A 20,749-nucleotide genomic window follows, 5' to 3' on the forward strand; every position below is an offset into this window, starting at 1 on the left:
TCATGCTCTTTCAAATGAGACAGCCAGGAGCCTCAAGGGTTTTCTGATGTTTAAATCAGAAAATTATTTTCTTGTCTTAAGAACTTTTGAACATTTTATTCTTTATTCCCTTTATAATTTAGTGTACACTACTAGGTTAGGATCTAAACTGACCTTTTCTCCCCAATTTTCATGTGTTGAGTAATTCTCCCCTTCTCAGGTCAGTGATACCTTGTTTTATTTTTTTTATTTTTATTTAAAAAAATATTTTATTTATTCATGAGACACGTTGAGAGAGAGAAACAGAGAGAGAGAGAGAGAGAGAGAGAGAGAGAGAGGTGGAGACACAGGAGTCACAGGCAGAGGGAGAAGCAGGCTCCATGCAGGAAGCCTGATGTGGGACTTGATCCCGGGACTCCAGGATCACGCCTTGGGCTGAAGGCAGGCGCTCAACCACTGAGCCACCCAGAGATCCCCGATACTTTGTTTTAAAGTTATAAAAATGTATTACCTCTTCTACCCATAACCATAGCGCTAAACAACACTGATACTCTTCTCTACCAAAAGTGTTCTCTACGACCTTCTCAATATAAATCTCCAAGAACCATTATCAAGCAACTAGAGTATGAACTTGAAATAAAGCTTATATACAATCCCTACATGGAATTCCCACCCCCAGACTTTCCATTAAATTATAATGATCTCAATATCTATGTAGATACCAGTAATCTGATTTTTTAGTTTTATATAATACATATTGCCATATCTAGGAAAGCTATTTCACAGTCTCCTTGCTCTTTACAAAATTTTTTTTTTTTTTTTTTTACAAAATACTTTTTATATTGTCAGAAAAAATTGTGAAGACTTTGAAGTGGGGCCCCTGCGCCTTCCTTCCCCTCCGATTACTAAGCTCTGATTAGAGGACACTTCAGGAATATTTCCACCTGAAAGGTGTCACTGAGCTACTTAATATTCCGCTAATTGTACTTCTATGTAGTAGCAATACTGACAGAAATACAACTATGTACAATTTTTTTAAAAAGATTTTATTTATTTGAGAGAGAGAGCCTGAAGAGCACAAGCAAAGGGAGGGGCAGAGGGAGAGAGAGAGGCAGGCTGAATAGGGAGACCAACCTAGGGTTGAATTTCAGATCATGATCTGAGCAGAAGGCAGACGCTTAACCAGCTGAGCCACCCACGTGCCCTTGTAAGTGCTTTTGATTTACAAGGAAAAGATGTAGTTTCTTATGGTCTCTGAATTCCTTCATACTTTTAGGACATTCAGGACCCCAAATAGCTTCTTAAACAGAGTTTAAGGGGTAAAAAGCACTAATACTTACTGTATTCAAATTTAAAATTAAGAACAAATTTTTTAAAGGTTTATTTATCTTGAAGAGAGAGAAAGCATCAGAGCGGGGGTGAAGGGCAGAGGAGAGAATTCTCAAGTAGACTCCCACTGAGTGTGGAGCCCAATGCAGGGCTCGATTCCAGGACCTTGAGATTATGACAAGCTGAAATCAAGAGTCGGATGCTTAACCAACTGAACCACCCAGTGCCCCTATAACTGAAAATTTTAAAATACTGATCCATTTAAAGATCAGCAATAATGAACACACTCCATGTTAACAAAGATAAGATTTTAGTATTAATACAAATGTCATTTTGAGTTCACAGACCCTCTAACATAACACCACGATCCTGAAGCAAGCCCATTTGTTTTTGAATATGAAAGAACATAAATGAAGACAATGTGGCAAGTGAATTTCATTTGCCGTTTTTTTTTTTTTTAAGATCTTATTTATTTATTCATGAGAGAGAGAGAGAGAGGCAGAGACACAGGCAGAGAGAGAAGCAGGCTTCCCACAGGGACAGCCTAATGTGGGACTTGATCCTAGGACCCAGGATGACACCCTGAGCCGAAGGCAGAGGGTCAACCACTGAGCCACCCATTTTAAAATTTTAATTTTAAAACCTCCTTACCTTGGTTTATATTTGACTCTGAAAGAAGCTATAAAATGTGTTAGTATCTTAGGGTGTGCTCCCATGGTTTACTGATTGATGCCTTCACCTATGATATAAAATGTTATTCTTTACTTTTATGTGTGTAATCTGTTAGCAAAAATTATGTGTCTTATTAGAATAGTTTTCGATGCGTTATGTTGACTTTATTGTTTTTCATTATTTAAGGGGGGAAAATCAAATGTCCCTTAGTTTTAAAAGAGTCAAAAAGTTCTTTTCAATCTCATTACCCTCTACATTTATTTTGAAATCTTTTACTGTTACTTTAATAAAAGATAACTAAATATTGTTTCTAGCATCAATAATCGTATCTTAACAAAGTGTTCAAATCTCCTCTCACAATTTCTTTGATTTTTGCCTTCCTTTATGGGTTTGTTTCCCAAAAATTCATATGTTGAAGTCCTAACTCCCAGTTAACTCAGGATATAACTGTATTTAGAGATAGAGCCTTTTAAAGAGGTGATGAAGGTAAAATGAGGCTGTTAGGGTAGGGCCCTAATTCAATATACCTGGTTGTCCTTATAATAAAGGGAAAAGATGCATACACAGAAAAAAAGCCATGTGAGGACATAGGAAAAGGGAGTCATCACTAGCCAAGGAGAGAGGCCTCAGAAGAAACCAAAACTGCTGACATGATACCTTGATCATAGGCTTCTAGCTGCCAATCTGTGAGAAAATAAATTTCTGTTTTTTAAGCCACCCAGTCTGTGGTATTTTTTATGGCAGCTCTAGCAAACTAATATGATCTGCAAAATTATATCCTAAACAAAAAAATAAAACTTCTAAGATACTTTTTATGTATTAGTGAAAATATCTTTGAAATATCCCAAAGAGGCCTTGGAGAATCACAAAAGTTGTTTTATTACATAAGAAGAGATGCCAGAAATAATCAAGTTTGTATGACATGTTACTATTTTAAGAGTTGCATAAAAAGAGATGTCAAATCAGAAAAGATACTTTATCTTCGCTAAGTTAAATTTATATGGTAAAATGTAATTAATATAAATATTATAGGGGAATCCCCGGGTGGCTCAGCGGTTTAGCGCCTGCCTTTGGCCCAGGGCGCGATCCTGGAGTCCTGGGATCGAGTCCCACGTCGGGCTCCCGACATGGAGCCTGCTTCTCCCTCCTCCTGTGTCTCTGCCTCTCTTTCTCTCTCTATGTCTATCATAAATAAATAAATCTTTAAAAATAAATAAATAAATAAATATCTTAAAAGCCCCTGGATATTTGTCAATATCCCTGCTTTCATTATGTTTCAATATGAAGTAAAACACAATTCAAAACTTTTGAAATTGCTAATTTTCCTATATTTATCAAAGTTCTGGTCCTAATTTCAGTTATTATTTAACTGTTATTTTAAATGTTTTGTGGTATATTCTTACTGCTTTAATTCACATCTAGTATCTCCTTGGTTTGCAAATGGTTTGTAAGTATTTCAGACTTACCCAGGAAGTCTTATAAAAAATACTGATGCCGGGACACCTGGGCGGTTCAGCGGTTGAGCATCTGTCTTTGGCTCAGGATGTGATCCTGGAGTCCTGGGATCGAGTCCCGCATCAGGCTCCCTGCACGGAGCCTGCTTCTCCCTCTGCCTGTGTCTCTGCCTCTCTCTCTGTATCTCTCATGAATAAACACAATCTTTTTTAAAAAAAATACCGATGCCTAACTTATTCAATCTCTTCACTTGATATTCCTGGTGTTATTCCTGGTACATTAGGTATCAGGATTATGTTATATCTCAACATTTTTTCATCTATAAGAAGTTAAGAGTCCTCTACATTTATTTAAAGATTTTTAAAAAATATTATTTATTCATAATTTTTTATTTATATATTTTTTAAAGTTGCTAAGTAGTTTATGAAACTGCTAATCCAAAATCCAACAGACTTAAGAACACTTTACACTGGAATGAACAAACTGATGAAGAAAATTTATTGTGGTTATCTGTTTAGAATAACGTTTAATTTTGTTTTATTTTTTTTAAGATTTTATTTATTTATTCATGATAGACACACAGAGAGAGTTAATTTTGTTTTAATATTGTTTTTTGAATATATAAGGGAACTATTTGTCCTTCTAAAGGTATCTAATTCATAATTTTGTAAATTCTGCTTTGTTAAGCTGAAATGAAACACAGAGACAGCAACAGAGATAGTGAGAGAGAGCACAAGAGGGGAAAAAAGGGAGAAGCAGGCTCCCCACTGAGCCGGAAGTCTGATGCAGGGCTTGATCTCACGAGCCTGGGATCATGACCTGAGCTGAAGGCAGACACTTAATTGACTGAGCCACCCAGGTGCCCCAAAATGAAACATTTAAAAATGGTATTTCCCTCTGCCTCACTTCAACTTGCCAGTATCTCCTGGAAAACAGCTTGTATTCTGGTCTGGCATCCCAATTTTTGTGGCTCTGCCCAGGGACCTCTAGGTCACCTGGCTTTGGAGGCCAATAGGGCTTATATTCACAGATTTCATAGGACTGTAATCAACAGAAAAAAAAGAGTTCTTGAACAGCTACCACCTCTAGGATATAGCAAGAGACAATGTAAGGAGATGTTCAATCTTTCTGTGAGAGTCCTCTTAGTTTATCTTTGTAGCTGTGGCCTGAGAGGCAGGCTTCTAATTACAAACAGGTCTAAGGGTCTACTGTAATCCTCTCCAGAAACCTCAGAAGGAGGGCCTTATTCTCTGTGCTTTCCCTCGGCTACTTTCCAGAGTACCATTACCTCCCAGAGGTGAGCTGTATACACATCCAGTGCCCTGGTTTTTGTGGCTGCCACCTAGTGGATGCCCTTTGATTGCCTGGCTGTGGTGGACTGCGATACTTGTATTCTGGGAACAGGGATCCAAAGAGATCAAAGAGACAGTTCTTAGCTGGCTATCATCTTCCAGCCACAGCACAAACAGCAGACTGAAATATATCCCCAGTCTTTCTGTGAAAAAGGCCTACTTGCATGTTCTGGAGCTTCTAACTTAGGGACTGGCTTCTGGTTTAACATACATCTAGTGACTTAACTAAGGTGATCTCTGGGGATTAAGGCTAGCAGATACCATCTTTGCCCTGTCCCTCTGCATTACTATGAGTCACTGCTATCTCCTGGAAAGGAGGATGGACCATTGTCTGGTGTACTGATTTTCATGGCTACTGCCCAAGCAACCCTTCTAGGCTCTCCGGTGCCTAGTGGGACTTTCACATATGGCCCCCACAGGACCGTACATATTTATTTGCATACTTTAAAAGCTACTGCCTGAGAATCTGCCTTCCAATCAGCCTGAATCTAGTTGCTCCCTGAGATCCTCTCATTTGGGACACCCACAGGCCTTGGCACACTCTCAATTACTAGGAGCCACTAAAAATGAAAGACTGCTTAGACAATCACAAAGGTTTGAGAGACAACCAAGAGCTAGGGTAGGGTTGAACCCATATTACAAAACTATAAATAATCAAAACAATATGGTATTGGCATAAAAACACTTAGACCAATGGAATAGAAAAGAGAGTCCAGAAATAAACCCACACATATATGGTCAATTAATTTATGACAAAGGAGCCAAGAATACACAACGGGAGCCCAGGGAGCAGACAGCGTAGTCTGAGGATCCCCTTGGTTGCACCGGGAGAAGGAGTTCCCCTGCTTGAAGTGCATTTGGTAGAGGTGATACAGTTTTTGTTTTTGTGGATACAGAAAAAGCAATTCTCTTATTTTATTTTTAAATTTTCTACATATTTTTGTAATTTTTAATTTTCTTTTTTGTCTCTCAAGCTTCTCTTAACAAGCAGATCAAAACATACCTAACTTCCTTTATTTTTTTAATTTAAAATTTTTTATTTTATTTTGCTTTATTTATTTATCTATTTAACTTATTCACCCCAAAAGAAAGAATAGGAAGAAATGATGGCCAGGGATTTAATCAATATAAATATAAGTAAGAACTTAAATTCTGAACTAGAATTTCAAACAATTATAAGAATACGAGCTGGGCTCGAAAAAAGCATAGAAGACACTAGAGAATCCCTTACTGCAGAGATAAAAGACCTAAAAGCTAGTCAAGTTGAAACTAAAAATGCTATAACTGAAACGAAAACCCAAATGGATGCCATAACAAGGACAGATGAAGCAGAGATGATCAGTGATATTGAAGATACAATTACAGAAACTAATGAAGCTGAAAAGAAGAGAGAAACAAAGACGATGGATCACAAAGACAGACTTAGGGAACTCAGTGACTTATTAAAACGTAATAACATTTGTATCATAGGACTCCAAGAATGAGGAGAAGAGAGAAAAAGGGGCAGAAGGTTTATTTGAAATTACAGCAGAACACTTCCCTTAAGTAATCTGGGGCAGGACACAGACATCAAAATTCAAGAAGTAAAGAGAACTCCTATTAAATTCAACAAAAGCTGGCCATTGCCAAAGCATATCATAGTCAAATTCACAAAATACACAGACAAGGAAAGAATCTTGAAAGAAGCAAGGGAAAAAAGTCCTTAACCTACAAGGGAAGACAGATCAGGATTGCAGTAGATCTGTCCATGGACATCTAACAGGCTTGAAGAGAATGGCTGGATATATTCAACGTGCTGAATGGGAAAGACATGTAGCCAAGAATAATTTATCCTGCAAGGCTATCATCCAAAATAGAAGGAAAGATTAAGAATTTCCCAAGCAAACAAAAACTAAAGGAGTTTCTGACTATTACACTAGCTCTGCAAGATATATTAAGGCGGACTCTGAGTGGCGGAAAAAGCTACCAAAAGCAACAAAAACTAGAAAGGAACAGAGAACATCACCAGAAACACTAACTTTACAGGTAACACAATGGAACTAAATCCTTTTCTTTCAATAATCACTTTTGAATTGTAAATGGACTACATGCTACAATCGAAAGACCTAGGATATTAGAATGAATAAAAAAACCAATAACAATTGATTACAAAAGGTTCATTTTAGACCTAAAGACCCACTCGGAAACTCTGTACCCATTAAATAACTCCTTGTTCTCTCCTTCCCCAAGTCCTTGGTAACCACTGTGCTACTTTCTGTCTCTGTACATATGACTGTTCTAAGTATATCGTATAAGAGTGGTCATATGATATATTGTCCTTTTGTGTCCGGCTCTTTTGATTTAGCATATTTGCAAGGTTCATCCACGTTGTTGCATGGATCAAAAACTCCTTTTTATGGCTAATTTTCGATTACATGCATATACCACATTTTTTTCATCGATTCATCTGTTGATGGATACTTGAGGTGTTTACACCTTTTGGGTACTGTGAATGATAATTTTTTCAATAAAACTGAATTGCAGCGGAACAACTAATCTTAAAATTCCATTTCCTTTCCCATTTGAATACAAATAACTTCAAGGCACACTGTTTCAAGGATAACAAAATACACCTCTAAGTGACTAAACTTTACAAATATACAAATATTGATTCCTTACAATATTCATGCTGCTTTAAATTATAAAATCTCTTTGTTATGTTATTAACAGTGCTTTTCATGAAAGAAACTAATATAGTAAAACATCAACATGCCATTAAGGGCATAAGAACAGTATTACTAAAATAAATGCATGTTCTAAACCTAATAGTGACTGGAAGAAAATAAAGACATATACAAAATACAAAATGAAACAGAAACAAGAAAAAAGTGTATCGTATTCTGACTTTTGCTAAATAAAAGCATAACTGAGATAGTCTTTTAGTTACATAAATAAATAAATAAATAAATAAATAAATAAATAACCTCAAGGTCATTAAAAAAAAATTATGGACCTTTTCAAATATCAACTTTCGCTGTATGCTCATCACTAAGTAAAACCTCAGCAGATCCCTCAGTCTCACAATTCAAGGAAAAATCCCAAAGAAACTCAGACACAGAAATGAACAAAGAAGAAAACCCTGAAGAATAATTTAGGATGATAAAGGAAATATACGTATTTTTAAAAAGCATATTTTAGTTGCAGCATGTTAAGAAGTAAATAAGAAAACAGCACTCAAAATATTTCAAACTCTTTAGTAAATTAGTACCAATGAAAAAAATAACCAGATCTACTGAAAAAAACAATAGAGAATAAAAATAAATCACACCATGTGGCTAAAGCAGCAGCCATATAAAAACAAATTAAAAAAATTAATACTCTGAATAGGTAATATATCCATATGATTCAAATTTCAAAAAAAATAGAAATTGTTTGGACGCCTGAGTGGCTCAGAGGTTGGGCATTTGCCTTTGGCTTAGGGCATGATCCCAGAGTCCCAGAAGCGAGTCCCACATCAGGCTCCCTGCATGGAGCCTGCCTCTCTGTCTCTCTGTGTCTCTCATGAATAAATAAATAAAATCTTTGAAAGAAAATAGAAATTGTTATATATTTTCAAGTTCTGCATATACCCAAGTAAATTGAAAGCAGGGTCTTCAAGAGATATTTGGTACACCCATGTTTTTACATGATAGTCACAAAAGGTAGAAACAATCCACGTGTCTACCAACAGATGAGCAGATAAACAAAATGTGGCATACATGTATAAAATGTTATTCAGTTTTAAAAAGGAAAAAAATCCTGGCACATGCTATAACATGGATAGACCCTTAAACACATCATGCTAAATTTATGAAATAAGTCAGTCACAAAAAAGACAAATACTGTATGATTCCACTTACATGAGGTATATATAGTCATATCAAATACATAGACTGAACGTAGAATAGTGTTTGCCAGCTAGTGAGAGTGAATGCAGAGTTGCTGTTTAATGAATACAGAATTTTACTTTTATAAGATGAAGAGTTCTAGAGACTAGTTGCACAACAATGTGAACGTACTGAACACTACTGAACTGTACACCTTAAATGGTTAAGTTCGTAAGTTTTATGTTATGTGTATTTTACACATAACAAAACATTCCGGGCCTACTAACATCTAGCCACCACCCAAGTTCCCATATGTCCAGCCCTCTGAAACCACGTTTACTACTTTATTTATCATGAGCTTCCTTATGTATAAATAAGCAAGTATAAACAAATTCAGCAAATGTATATGCTATTTTGTATCTTGCTCTTTTCATTAAACAATATTATTTTGGAATTCTTTCACTTCAAACACAGCAAACTTCATCATTTAAGAGGTACATTTTAACAATAAATTTAATGTGTAGCAAATCTTTAATATAAGAAAACTTACCAATATCTGGTGGACACTGCCCATTATAAGGGAACCAATTTCCTTTCACAGTAAAAGGACTTTTCCTGTTGCTTGTTGAACCAGTTCCTAGCTGCCCATTACCACCAAGTCCAAAAGAATAAATTCGTCCTGATGAAGGAACAAAAGCAGAAGTGTGCTGCCTAGAGTAAAATGATAGAAAATCTCAGACTTAATGTCACCTTCCAAATAACTTACATTAAGAAAACCACACAAATATTAACTGGTATAATTCTTCTCTTTCAAAATACATTAACAAAACCATTATAGTTCTAAAATTTTCTGTACATACTATTTATTAAAAGTCTTATTCTACACTGAATGAATTCTCTACCACGTACGTAGGCTGCATAAGCATGACCCAGAAAATTTCCACAGATGTCCAAATTTAAAAAGGCCCACATCTATACTAGAATCCCTTATAAGGGATGGTTCAACATAAGAGGTAGCATCTAACTATACTGTCCAAGTTCTCCCCTTCCCTTCCCTCTAACATTCTAGCCTAAAGCTATCGTCTATGAGGGCCCACCATCTGGACATCAATCAGAAGTTTTACAATAAGAACTGGGCAAGAAATCCAGTACCAATCAGGTGTGTGTGTGTGTGTGTGTGTATGTGTAACAAACAACACATAAATATATTCTTCTAAAGAAACTGATGCTTGGGATGCCTGGGTGGTTCAATGATTGAGCCCATCTGCCTTCAGCTCAGGGCGTGATCCTGGAGTACTAAGATTGAGTCCCATATCGGGCTCCCTACATGGAGCCTGCTTCTCCCTCTGCCTATGTTTCTGCCTCTCTCTTTGTGTCTCTCTCATGAATAAATAAATAAATAAAATCTTTAAGAAAAAAAAAGAAAAGAAACTGATGCTTATGCACTCAGGCTCCTTTGGAGGTAGCAGAGTAAAGCCAACCTAAGAAATTGCAGACCTGAAGATGAAAAACCCACTAATCAGTGAACCTATGGAACTCCGTCTGATGTTTCACCACTGTATATTTAGGAACACTATATGTTTGGATTAAAGATGATTATCCAGCTCAGGCCTTCTGTTCCTCCATCTCAGGTCTGACTGTTTCAAACAAGTCTGGCAAATTCCTAAGTGTTATTTTTATAAATACTATCTGTCTCACATTTATTCAATTATTTTCTCCTTGATAGTATTACACAAATGTTGCAACTTTCCAATATATCCTACCAGTCTCTTAATCTCTCTTGTATACCCATGCCCCTTTGTGTTTAATTTCTTTGGATGTTTTACAAATCATTACTTTTCTTTTTAGCAGTATATCCAACTTGTTTTAATTACCCACTTTATTTTTAAATTTCAATGATAATGTTTCATCCCATTTCTAGAAGTATTTTTTTAACCCCAAATTTGCCACCCTGTTATTTCATTTAAAACCCGTTATACACCGTGAAATTTAATATATACACAACAATCCAGGATGATTTTGACAAGCCCCAAACTCACCTAAGGACAGTCCTGTGATTACAAATTCATAGAGGAGATTCAAGACAGAAACTAAACCAAGAACAGGAAGTCTCCTTATGCCAACAAGGGAATATTTCATGATGAACTCTTTCCATGATGTAATTTTAATTGGAGGAGATAGTTTCTCAGGCCTCACTAATGCTTCTATCAGTTCTTAGGTCTCATCTCCTGTCCCAAACTTCTTTGCCCTCTATGGTATATTATCAAAAGTGCCAAAATTATTCCTCTCGCTATACCCATTATGCTTACACTATGACTTTTGCAACTGTTTCTCATCAAGTTGGGGAATCTATTTCTCCATGTCTGACATCTAGGCTCTAACCTCTGGCTTGCTTTGAATACAGAATGGGGCAGAAATGACAGCATACCTGATCTAATATTATGCCTTACAAGTGGCTTTGCATTCTTTCCCTCTCTCTCTTTAGGACCTCCGTTCCACTATCATGAGACTAATCCAAAATTAGCATGTAAAGGATGACATACAACCTGGAGCAGAGACAAGCTGTCCCAGCTAAGACCTTGCCAAACCACCCAGCTCTTAGCCAGATAATCAGCTGATGAACTAAATCCAGCTAAGACGAGAACTAGCCAGCTGAAACTAGCTCAAATTACCAAATCAAAGAACTATTAGGAAACAACCATTTTAAGCCACTATGTTTTAGGGTGGTTTGTTTAGCAATATAAGCTAATTAATATATTATCCACCCTGGCAAATTCTTTCAGGGCACCTCCAAAGTCAGTTCAAACAAACACTAGTGGTTCCCAGATTTGTTTTTGCCCTTTGGCATTCCCTTTAGTTCCTGGCAAACTAATCTGTTTTTTAAAAGGTGTTTTGATTCAAAAAGGCTTTCAAGTTATCTAGTCTCCCATATTACTGAAAAACTAAGTAGAAACTAACAACCATTTTACCTTTGAGCCAAGGGCAGTAAGAATTTTTTAACCAAGGATACTCTTTTAACAAATGAGATGTTACATGGAATCCCAGCATATAAAAAAAAAACCAAACTGGTCTGCTTGAAGGATTTAACATTGCCCAGTCTGTCTCCTCAGGAAGCAACCACTGTGACATCGCGAAAGAACATACAGTTTAAAAATTATTGCAGTACTGGGATGTCTGGGTCGCTTAGTGGTTAGGCATCTGTCTGCCTTTGGCTCAGGGCATGATCCTGAAGTCCTGGGATCAAGTCCCACATCGGGCTTCCTGCATGGAGCCTGCTTCTCCTTCTATGTCTCTGCCGGTCTCTCTCTCGGTCTCTCTCCCTCTCTCTCTGTGTCTCTCGTGAATAAATAAAATCTTAAAAAAAAAATTACTGCAATACTAGTTCATTAAACTCCTCTTCAAAATGGTATACCAAAGGAGTGGTTCTTAACCCTTGCTGCATAGTGGAATCACCTAGGGGGTTAATCTGATAATAACACACATTTCTAAAAACTCTCTGGAAGAAAAAGAGCACTATGAACAAAATTTAGCAGAAAAAAAAAGAAATAGTGGGATGCCTGGGTGGCTCAGTGATGGAGCCTGCTTCTCCTCCCTCTGCCTATGTCTCTGCCTCTCTCTGTCTCTCATGGAAAAATAAATAAAATCTTAAAAAAAAAGAAAAAGATCCTAAAGATTTCAGGTATGAAATTAACACACACAAGAATGTAGAACTGTGCTTAATAGTTGCTTAGTGTCCACGAAATAAAAGCCAAGCTTGAAAACTGAAAGACAACTAGAAATACTAAAGAAAAAAAAAATTTTTTTTATTTTTTTATTTTTTATTTATTTATGATAATCACAGAGAGACAGAGAGAGAGAGGCAGAGACATAGGCAGAGGGAGAAGCAGGCTCCATGCACCGGGAGCCTGATGTGGGATTCGATCCCGGGTCTCCAGAATCGCGCCCTGGGCCAAAGGCAGGCGCCAAACCGCTGCGCCACCCAGGGATCCCAAAGAAAAAAAATTTTTGATTTTAAAAAGAACCAGTTAGAAATACTAGAACTAAAAAGCCAAAATAACTGAAATCAAGGTCATGAAGGACAGGTTTAAGATAGGTCATGAAGGAGACAGCATAAGAACAGGCTGAAACACAAATCATAAAAACAATCAAGAAAGCAGCAAAAAGGGTAAAAAATATAGAAAATGAAGAATAAGGCTACAAGGCAGATTGAGAAGACTCAATACACATCTGGAATCCCATGAAGAAAGGAGAAGGTATATCTAAAGAGATATTAGCTTAGAATTCCCTATACTGATCAAAGATATTATTCTACAGATTCAAGAAGCCTCATCAGAAAATGAGGAAATCATACCTTGACAAATGAAAGCAAAATGGGGGAAAGATAAAAAAGAAACACATTACCTTCAAAGGAGCAACATACTGATTAATAGCTATTTTCTCCACAACAACCAAGCCAAAAGAAAATAGAATGTTATCTTCAAAGCAGGAAGTAATTACCAAGCTAGACAAGATCATTCAAGAATGAAGGTGAAATAAAACATTTTTAGATACATAAAAGGGCCTATAAATTTACTTAAAGAAAATTCCAGAGGGTATTCAGACAAAAGGAATTAGAAAATATGAAGAGTGGAGGGAAAAAAAGATAGTAAATATACAGGCATTTCTAAATGTACATTGACTATACGAAGCAACATTTTTATGAAGTTTAATACACAGATTAATTTTAAATACTCCCCTCAAATTTTTTGGAGAATATGGACAGGCTGATATTAAAATTTTTATGAAAGTAAAAAGCCAAAACAATGCAAGCATTCTTTTTTTTTTTAATAAAGATTTTATTCATTTATTTGAGAGGAAGAGAGTGCATGGGGCACGGGGGTGGGAGAGACTCCCCAGTGAGCAGGGAGCCCACTGTGGGGCTCAATCCTAGGACCCTGAAATCATGACCTGAGCCAAAGACAGATGCTTAACTTAATGAGCCACCCAGGCACCCCAGCCCAAGCATTCTTGACGGATACGATGAACAAAGATCTGCTTTATTCCAAACAGCAGAATTATAGTGTCGTAAAATTTATATAGTGTGAAAGTGGCACAGGGATATAGAAATTGAAGGAATAATGGGCAGCCCCAGTAGCTCAGGGGTTTAGCGCTGTCTTCAGCCTAGGACGTGATCCTGGAGGCCTGGAATCAAGTCCCACATCAGGCTCCCTGCATGGAGCCTGCTTCTACCTCTGCCTGTGTCTCTGCCTCTCTCTCTCTCTCTCTCTCTGTGTCTCTCATGAATAAATAAGTAAAATCTTAAAAAAAAAAAAAAAAACTGAAGGAATAAGATACAGACCACAGAAGACAGATCTGTGTTTATATGAAACTTAACTTACAGCAACAGTGGCACTAAAGAGGAGGGTGAAGGAATTTTCAAAAAGCAATGAAAGGATGATTCTAAGAAGATGGCAGAGTAGGAAGCACCAGGAATCTGACTCCCCACCTAGACAACATTTGCACTGACAGAATCTGTCTGTAACTCTTTTAGAACTCTTGAGACTATTAAAGGCTTTCAATTTCCAGGGGAAGGCTTAGGTAGTAAATTCTAATGAATTTTGGCCAATCTCAACCTGTAGCAGAGCCCTGTGACGGGGAGCCATCCTTACTCCAGGAGTTGCTTGTACACAGCTTAAGGGAGTCAGAGTTGGTTGGCAACAAGGACCTTGTCCTTATTTTTGAGATTGGGACTCTTGATTGTAGATCAAGGAGATGTAGACACAAAGGTAGGTGAGCCACCGTTGTTGCCCCACCGTTCCGAGTCCTTCTCTTCTAGCTAAGAGACTTCCAGAGGATTTAAAAAGCTAGTGCCTTTTTCCATTTTATTTTTTATTATTTTATTATTTTATTTATTTATTTATTCATGAGACACACACATAGGCAGAGGGAGAAGCAGGCTCCAAGCAGGGAGCCTGATATGGGACTTGATCCCGGGACTCCAGGATCACACCCTGGGCTGAAGGCAGGCGCTAAACTGCTGAGCCACCCAGGCATCCCCCCTTTTCCATTTTAATTTCTTCTCCCCTCACCCTTCATTTCTTTTTCCCCTTCTCAGAGTCTGACATTTGAAATTTAGAACATTTGCTTTGAATGTACAGAGGAATTTAGAAACTCACTGTGCCTGTCCAGGAAGAGGAGCAGGCTCAGAAAAGACCGGAGAAGACCTTACATTTATACCTCAAGGCTTATGTGTCCCTGCCACAGAGTCAACTTATGACAATCAGCACTGCTGGGGATTTACCTGAAAGATACAGGTGCAGTGAAACAGCAGGACACCTGCAACCTGATGTTTATAGCAGCACTGTCCACAATTGCCAAACTGTGGAAGGAGCCTCGGTGTCCATTGAAAGATGAATGGATAAAGAAGATGTGGTCTATGTATACAATGGAGTATTACTCAGCCATTAGAAACGACAAATACCCACCATTTGCTTCAACGTGGATGGAACTGGGTATTATGCTGAGTGAAGTCAATCGGAGGACAAACATTACATGTCTCATTCATTTGGGGAATATAAAAAATAGTGAAAGGTAATAAAGGGAAAAAGAGAGAAAATGATTGGGAAATATCAGAGAGGGTGACAGAACATGAGAGACACCAGACTCTGGGAAATGAACAAGGGGTGGTGGAAGGGAGGTGGGGGGGGGTTGGGGTGACTGGGTGACGGGCACTGAGGGGGGGCACTTGACGGGATGAGCACTGGGTGTTATGCTATATGCAAAAAAACCCCAGCAAACCCTGGAAAACAGAGAGAATCTGATGTCCAGAGCCACAATTAGGCTCAAATGTTCAGTTAAAACAAACAAACAAACAAACAAACCCACAGGGCTTACAAAGAAATTGTGAAATGCAGCCCATTAAAAGGAAAACAGTATTAACCAACATGGGTATGCAAAATGATACAGCCACTGTGGAAGGCAGTTTGGTGGTTTCTTACAAAACTAAACATACTATTACAATAAGATTCAGTAATTATGCTCCTCATTATTTATCCAAAGTTGTTAAAGAGCTGTATCCACACAAAAACCTGCACACAGACATTTTTAGCTATTTTATTCATAACTGCCAAACCTTGGAAACAAACAACATGTTCTTCAGTAGGTAAATGTTTAAACAAATTGATACATCCAGATAATAAAATATTATTCAGTACTAAAAAAAAAAAAAAAATCAGTGACCAACCCATGAAAACTGAAGGAACCATACATAAATGCATATTACTAAGTGGAAGAAGTCAATCTGAGAAAGTTATATACTGTATGATTCCAACTCTACAGTATTCTGGAAAAGACAAAACTAAGAGTAAAAAGATCAGTGGCTGCCATGGGTTAGGGGAGGTGGAAGGGATGAATAGGTAGATCATAGAGGAATTTTATGACCGTGAAATTACTCTATGCAATACTGTAATAGTGTGGATACACGTCATTATACATTTATCTGAACTCACAGGGTGTATAACACCAAGAATGAATCCCTAATATAAACTATGTTCATCTGATAATGATTTGGCAATGTAAATTCATTAAGTGGGACAAATATATCACTTTGGTGGAGGATGTTGATAATGGAAGAGTCTATACGTGTGTGCAAGTTCAATGGAAATATCTGTATCTTCCACCTAATTTTGTTGTGAACCTAAAACTTCTGTAAAAAAGAAAGTCTATTTAAAAAAAAAAAAAACGCACAGAAACTGGGGTGCCTGGGTGACTCCAACTCTTGGTTTCAGCTCTGACTGTGATCTCATGGTCATGAGATCAAGCCCCATGTTGGGCTCTGCACTCAGTGGGGAGTGTGCTTGAGATTCGAGATTCTCTCTCTCCCTTTGTCCCTGCTCCCACTTACTCTCTCTGAAATAAATAAAATCCTAAGAAAAAAAAAAAACAAGAGAAACTGTCTCCAAGAAAGACCAGATGAAAAATCTTAACAGACAAAAACTAAAACAATTATCTTAAAGATATTCAAATAACTAAAAGAAGGTAAAGAAAAAGTCAAGAAAACAATATATAAACAAAAATGTAAAAATCAATAAAAAAACAGAAAACACAAAAACAAACCAAAAAATTTTGGAGCTGAAAAGCACAATGACTAAAATGAAAAACTCACTAGAGGGACTCAAAAGCAGATTTGAGTGGGCAGAAAAACAAATGAGGGAACTGGAAATTAGAAAGAAAAAAGACTAAAGTTGAAGAGAAACTAAGGGATCTATGGGATATCATCAAGTGGACCAACATAGGTACTATGGAAGTTCTAAAAGGTAAAAAGCTAAAGAGAGAGAACCTTGAAGAAATAATGGCCAAAAACTTCCCAAATCTGATGAAAAACATAAGGATCCAAGAAACTCAATGAACTCCAAAAGGATGAACTGAAAGAGACCCACACTAAGATACATTACAATCAATCAATTTGTCCAAAGATAAAAGAAGAGGGATGCCTGGCTGGTTCAGCGGTTGAGCGTCTGCCTTCGGCTCAGGGCATGATCCCCAGATCCCGGGAAAGAGTCTCATACCTGGCTCCCTGTGGGGAGCCTGCTTCTCCCTCTATGTCTCTGCCTCTCTCTGTGCCTCTCATGAATAAATAAAATTTTTAAATTACAAAAAAAAAGATAAAAGAAGAAATATGATAGCATCAAGAGAGAAATGACTTGTCATAACTAAGGGATCTTTAATAAGAGTATGAGATTCTTCACGAGAAACTCTGGATGTCAGAACAGACTGGGCTAACATAGTCAAAGTGCTTAAAAAAATAAACTAGAATTCAACCAAGAATCTAATGTCTGGCAAACTGTCCTTTGAAAGTGAGGGAGGAATTAAGACATTTATATATAAACAAGAGCTGAGGGAATTTGTTATCACTAGACCTACCCTGCCAGAAATGCTAAAAAGAATCCTAAAGGTTGAAATGAAAGAACATCATACAGTAACTCAAAGCTGCATGATAAAATAAAGATCTTTGTAAAGGTAAACACATGGATGTTTATAAAGGCTAGCATTATACTTCTATTTACAAGTTATTTTGTTTTCTTAAGAGACTGATGCATAAACAACATATTTCTGAATACACAATGTATAAATAAGTTATTTTGTGAAATCAATAACTGAAAGGAGGTGGGGATAAAGCTACATAGGGGCAAAGTTTTTTATGTTATTAAGGTTAACCTGGTATCAATTTGAATTAGTATTATAACTTCAGGATATTAAATGTAATCACCATGGTAACCACAAAGAAAGTAGCTATAGAATATACAGAGAAGGAAATTAAAACATCTCACTGCAAAAAAAACAACATAAAAGGAGACAATAAATCCAGGAATTGAGAGACAAGAAGCAAAGAGCAAAATGATGAAAGTCCCTACATCTCAGTAATTACCTGTAAGTGGATTAAGCTGTCCACTCAAAAGACAGAGACTGGCAGAATGGATAATAAAACATGATCCAACTATATATTATTTACAAGAGATACAAATAGGCTAAGAGTGAAAAGATGGAAAAAGATATTTCATGCCAACAACCCAAAGAGAGCAGGGTAGCCATAATAGTTTTTTTTAAAAGATTATTTATTTATTTATTCATAAGAGACACAGAGAGGCAGAGACATAGACAGAGGGAGAAGCAGGCTCCCCAGAGGAGCCTGATGCAGGACTTGATCCCAGGACCCTGGGTCATGCCCTGAGCCAAAGGCAGATGCACAACTCCTGAGCCACCCAGGTGCCCCAGACAACATAGATTTTATTTTTTTTTAAAGATTTTATTTATGCATGAGAGACACAGACACACACACACACACACACACACACACACACACACAAACACAGGCAGAGGGAGAAGGAGGCTCCACGCAGGGAGCCCAACATGGGACTCGATCCCAGGACTCCAGGATCACACCCTGGGCCGAAGGCAGGAGCTTAACCACTAAGCCACTCAGGGATACCCAGCAAAATAGATTTTAAATAAAAAAAAGGTTATAAGAGACAAAGGACATTATATTTTAACAAAAAGCTCCATACAGCAAAAGGATAACAAAAACATTTACACATCTTATAAAAGACCATCAAAATATATGAAGCAAAAACTGAATTAAAGGGAGAAATTATTCTACAATATGGTAGGAGACTTTAATAACCCTGCTCTCAATAATAGAATAACCACACAGAAGTAAGGAAACAGAGGACCTGAACAACACAATTAAGTCAACTAGATGTAACAGGGCACACACTACCCAATGACAACATACACATTCTTCTCAAATGCACATGGGGCATTGTCCATGTTAGACCCTATGTTAGGCCAGAAAGTAAGTCTAAATAGATTTTAAAAGATAGACATCATACAAAGTATCTTTTATAACCACAAAAGGAGGACATTAGCAATCAGTAACAAAGAAATTAGAAAATTCACAAATTTGTGGAAATTCAACAACATACTTTTTTTTTCAACAACATACTTTTAAATGACCTATGAATCAAAGAAATCACAAGACTTAAGAGAATGAAACACAACATATCAAAACAAAAGATGCGGGGGAAAAAAGTGCTAAGGGGGAAATTTACATTAAAAAACATGAAAGATCTTGGGGTGTCTGGTGGTTAAGTTGGTTGAGCGTCCAAATCTTGATCTCAGCTCAAGTCTTGATCTCAGGGCTCTGGGTTCAAGCCTCGCACTGGGCTCCATGCTGGCCATGGAGCCTACCTAAAAAAGACAAAAACAAAACAAAACAAAAACAAACAAAACAAAACAAAAAATACAAGAAAGAGCTCATGTGCACAACCCAACTTGACAATATAAGGTCCTAAACAAACCACCAAACCACCTAACTAAACACAACGCTGGCAGAAGAAAGAAAATAATAAAGATGAGAGTTGATATAAATGGAATAGAAAATAGAAAAATAGCAAAAGTCAATGGAACTAAAAATTGGTTTTACAAAGATCAACAAAATTGACAAAACTTTTGCTAATTTGACTAAGAAAGAAGAAATTAGAATCAGAATAAAAGTGGGGGGGGGTGTGTGTCCCTGAGTGGCTCAGAGGTTTGGCGCCTGCCTTCAGCCCAGGGCGTGATCCTGGAGTCTGGGATCGAGTCCCGTGTCGGGCTCCCTGCATGGAGCCTGCTTCTCCCTCTGCCTCTCTCTCTCTGTGTCTGTCATGAATAAATAAATAAATAAAATCTTAAAAAAAAAAAAAGTGGGGGCACTACTACTTATGCTGCCAAAATAAAAAGGATCGTAAGAGAGTACTTTAAACAGTTCTTTGCCAACAAATTAGATGATTTAGATGAAATAGACAAAATCCTAGAAATACAAAACCTACTAATACTAAATCACAAAAAAATAAGAAACCACAACAGATCTGTAAATGGTAAAACAACTGAAACAATAATAAAAAATCTCCCAACAAAGAAAAGCTTTACACCAATGGCTTCATTTGTGACTTCTACCAAACATTTAAAGAATCAACACCAATCCTATTCACACACCGCCCCCTCCCAAAAAAAAGTTGAAGAGGTACAACTTTCTAATTCATTCCATGAGGTCAGCATTGTCCTGATATCAAAGTCAGACAAGGACACTACACAAAGCTACAGACCATTATCCCTTATGGGTACTGATGCAAAAACTCTCAATAGAACATTAGCAAACAGAATTCAGTAGTATATTGAAAAAACTAAATGGGATGCAGAGATGGTTCAGGATATGCAAATTGATCAGTGTTAATTTACAAGGCTAAGACAATGAAGAAAAAACCCACACCATCATTTCAATAAAAAAATCAACAAATTTGATACTATTTTATGATAAAAACACTAAAAAAGTACCAATAAAAGAAAATTATCTCTGGGCAGCTCAGGTGGCTCAGTGGTTTAGCATCGCCTTCAGCCCAGGGCCTGATCGAGTCCCACGTCAGGCTCCCTGCATGGAGCCTGCTTCCCCCTCTGCCTGTGTCTCTGCCTCCCTGTGTGTGTGTGTCTCTCATGAATAAATAAATAAAATCTTAAAAAAAAAAGAAAAGAAAATTATATCTCAACATAATAAAAGCCATATATGAAAAACCCACCACAAACATCATACTCGATGGTAAAAGA

The 20,749-nt window shown here is 37.1% G+C and overlaps 1 protein-coding gene across 14 annotated transcripts in view; it reads right to left on the minus strand.

Moving 5' to 3' along the window:
• Window positions 1-20,749, minus strand: part of HERC4 (HECT and RLD domain containing E3 ubiquitin protein ligase 4) — a 132,857-nt gene that overhangs the window by 59,514 nt on the left and 52,594 nt on the right. For all 14 annotated transcript variants that reach the window (XM_038534091.1, XM_038534083.1, XM_038534088.1 and 11 more), the window contains one exon: window positions 9,183-9,343. In XM_038534091.1, coding sequence (XP_038390019.1) covers window positions 9,183-9,343 — 161 coding nt within the window. The remainder of the gene's footprint in view (window positions 1-9,182; window positions 9,344-20,749) is intronic.

This window comes from Canis lupus, chromosome 4, assembly GCF_011100685.1.
Source record: "Canis lupus familiaris isolate Mischka breed German Shepherd chromosome 4, alternate assembly UU_Cfam_GSD_1.0, whole genome shotgun sequence".
NCBI classification, from domain to species: Eukaryota; Metazoa; Chordata; class Mammalia; order Carnivora; family Canidae; genus Canis; species Canis lupus.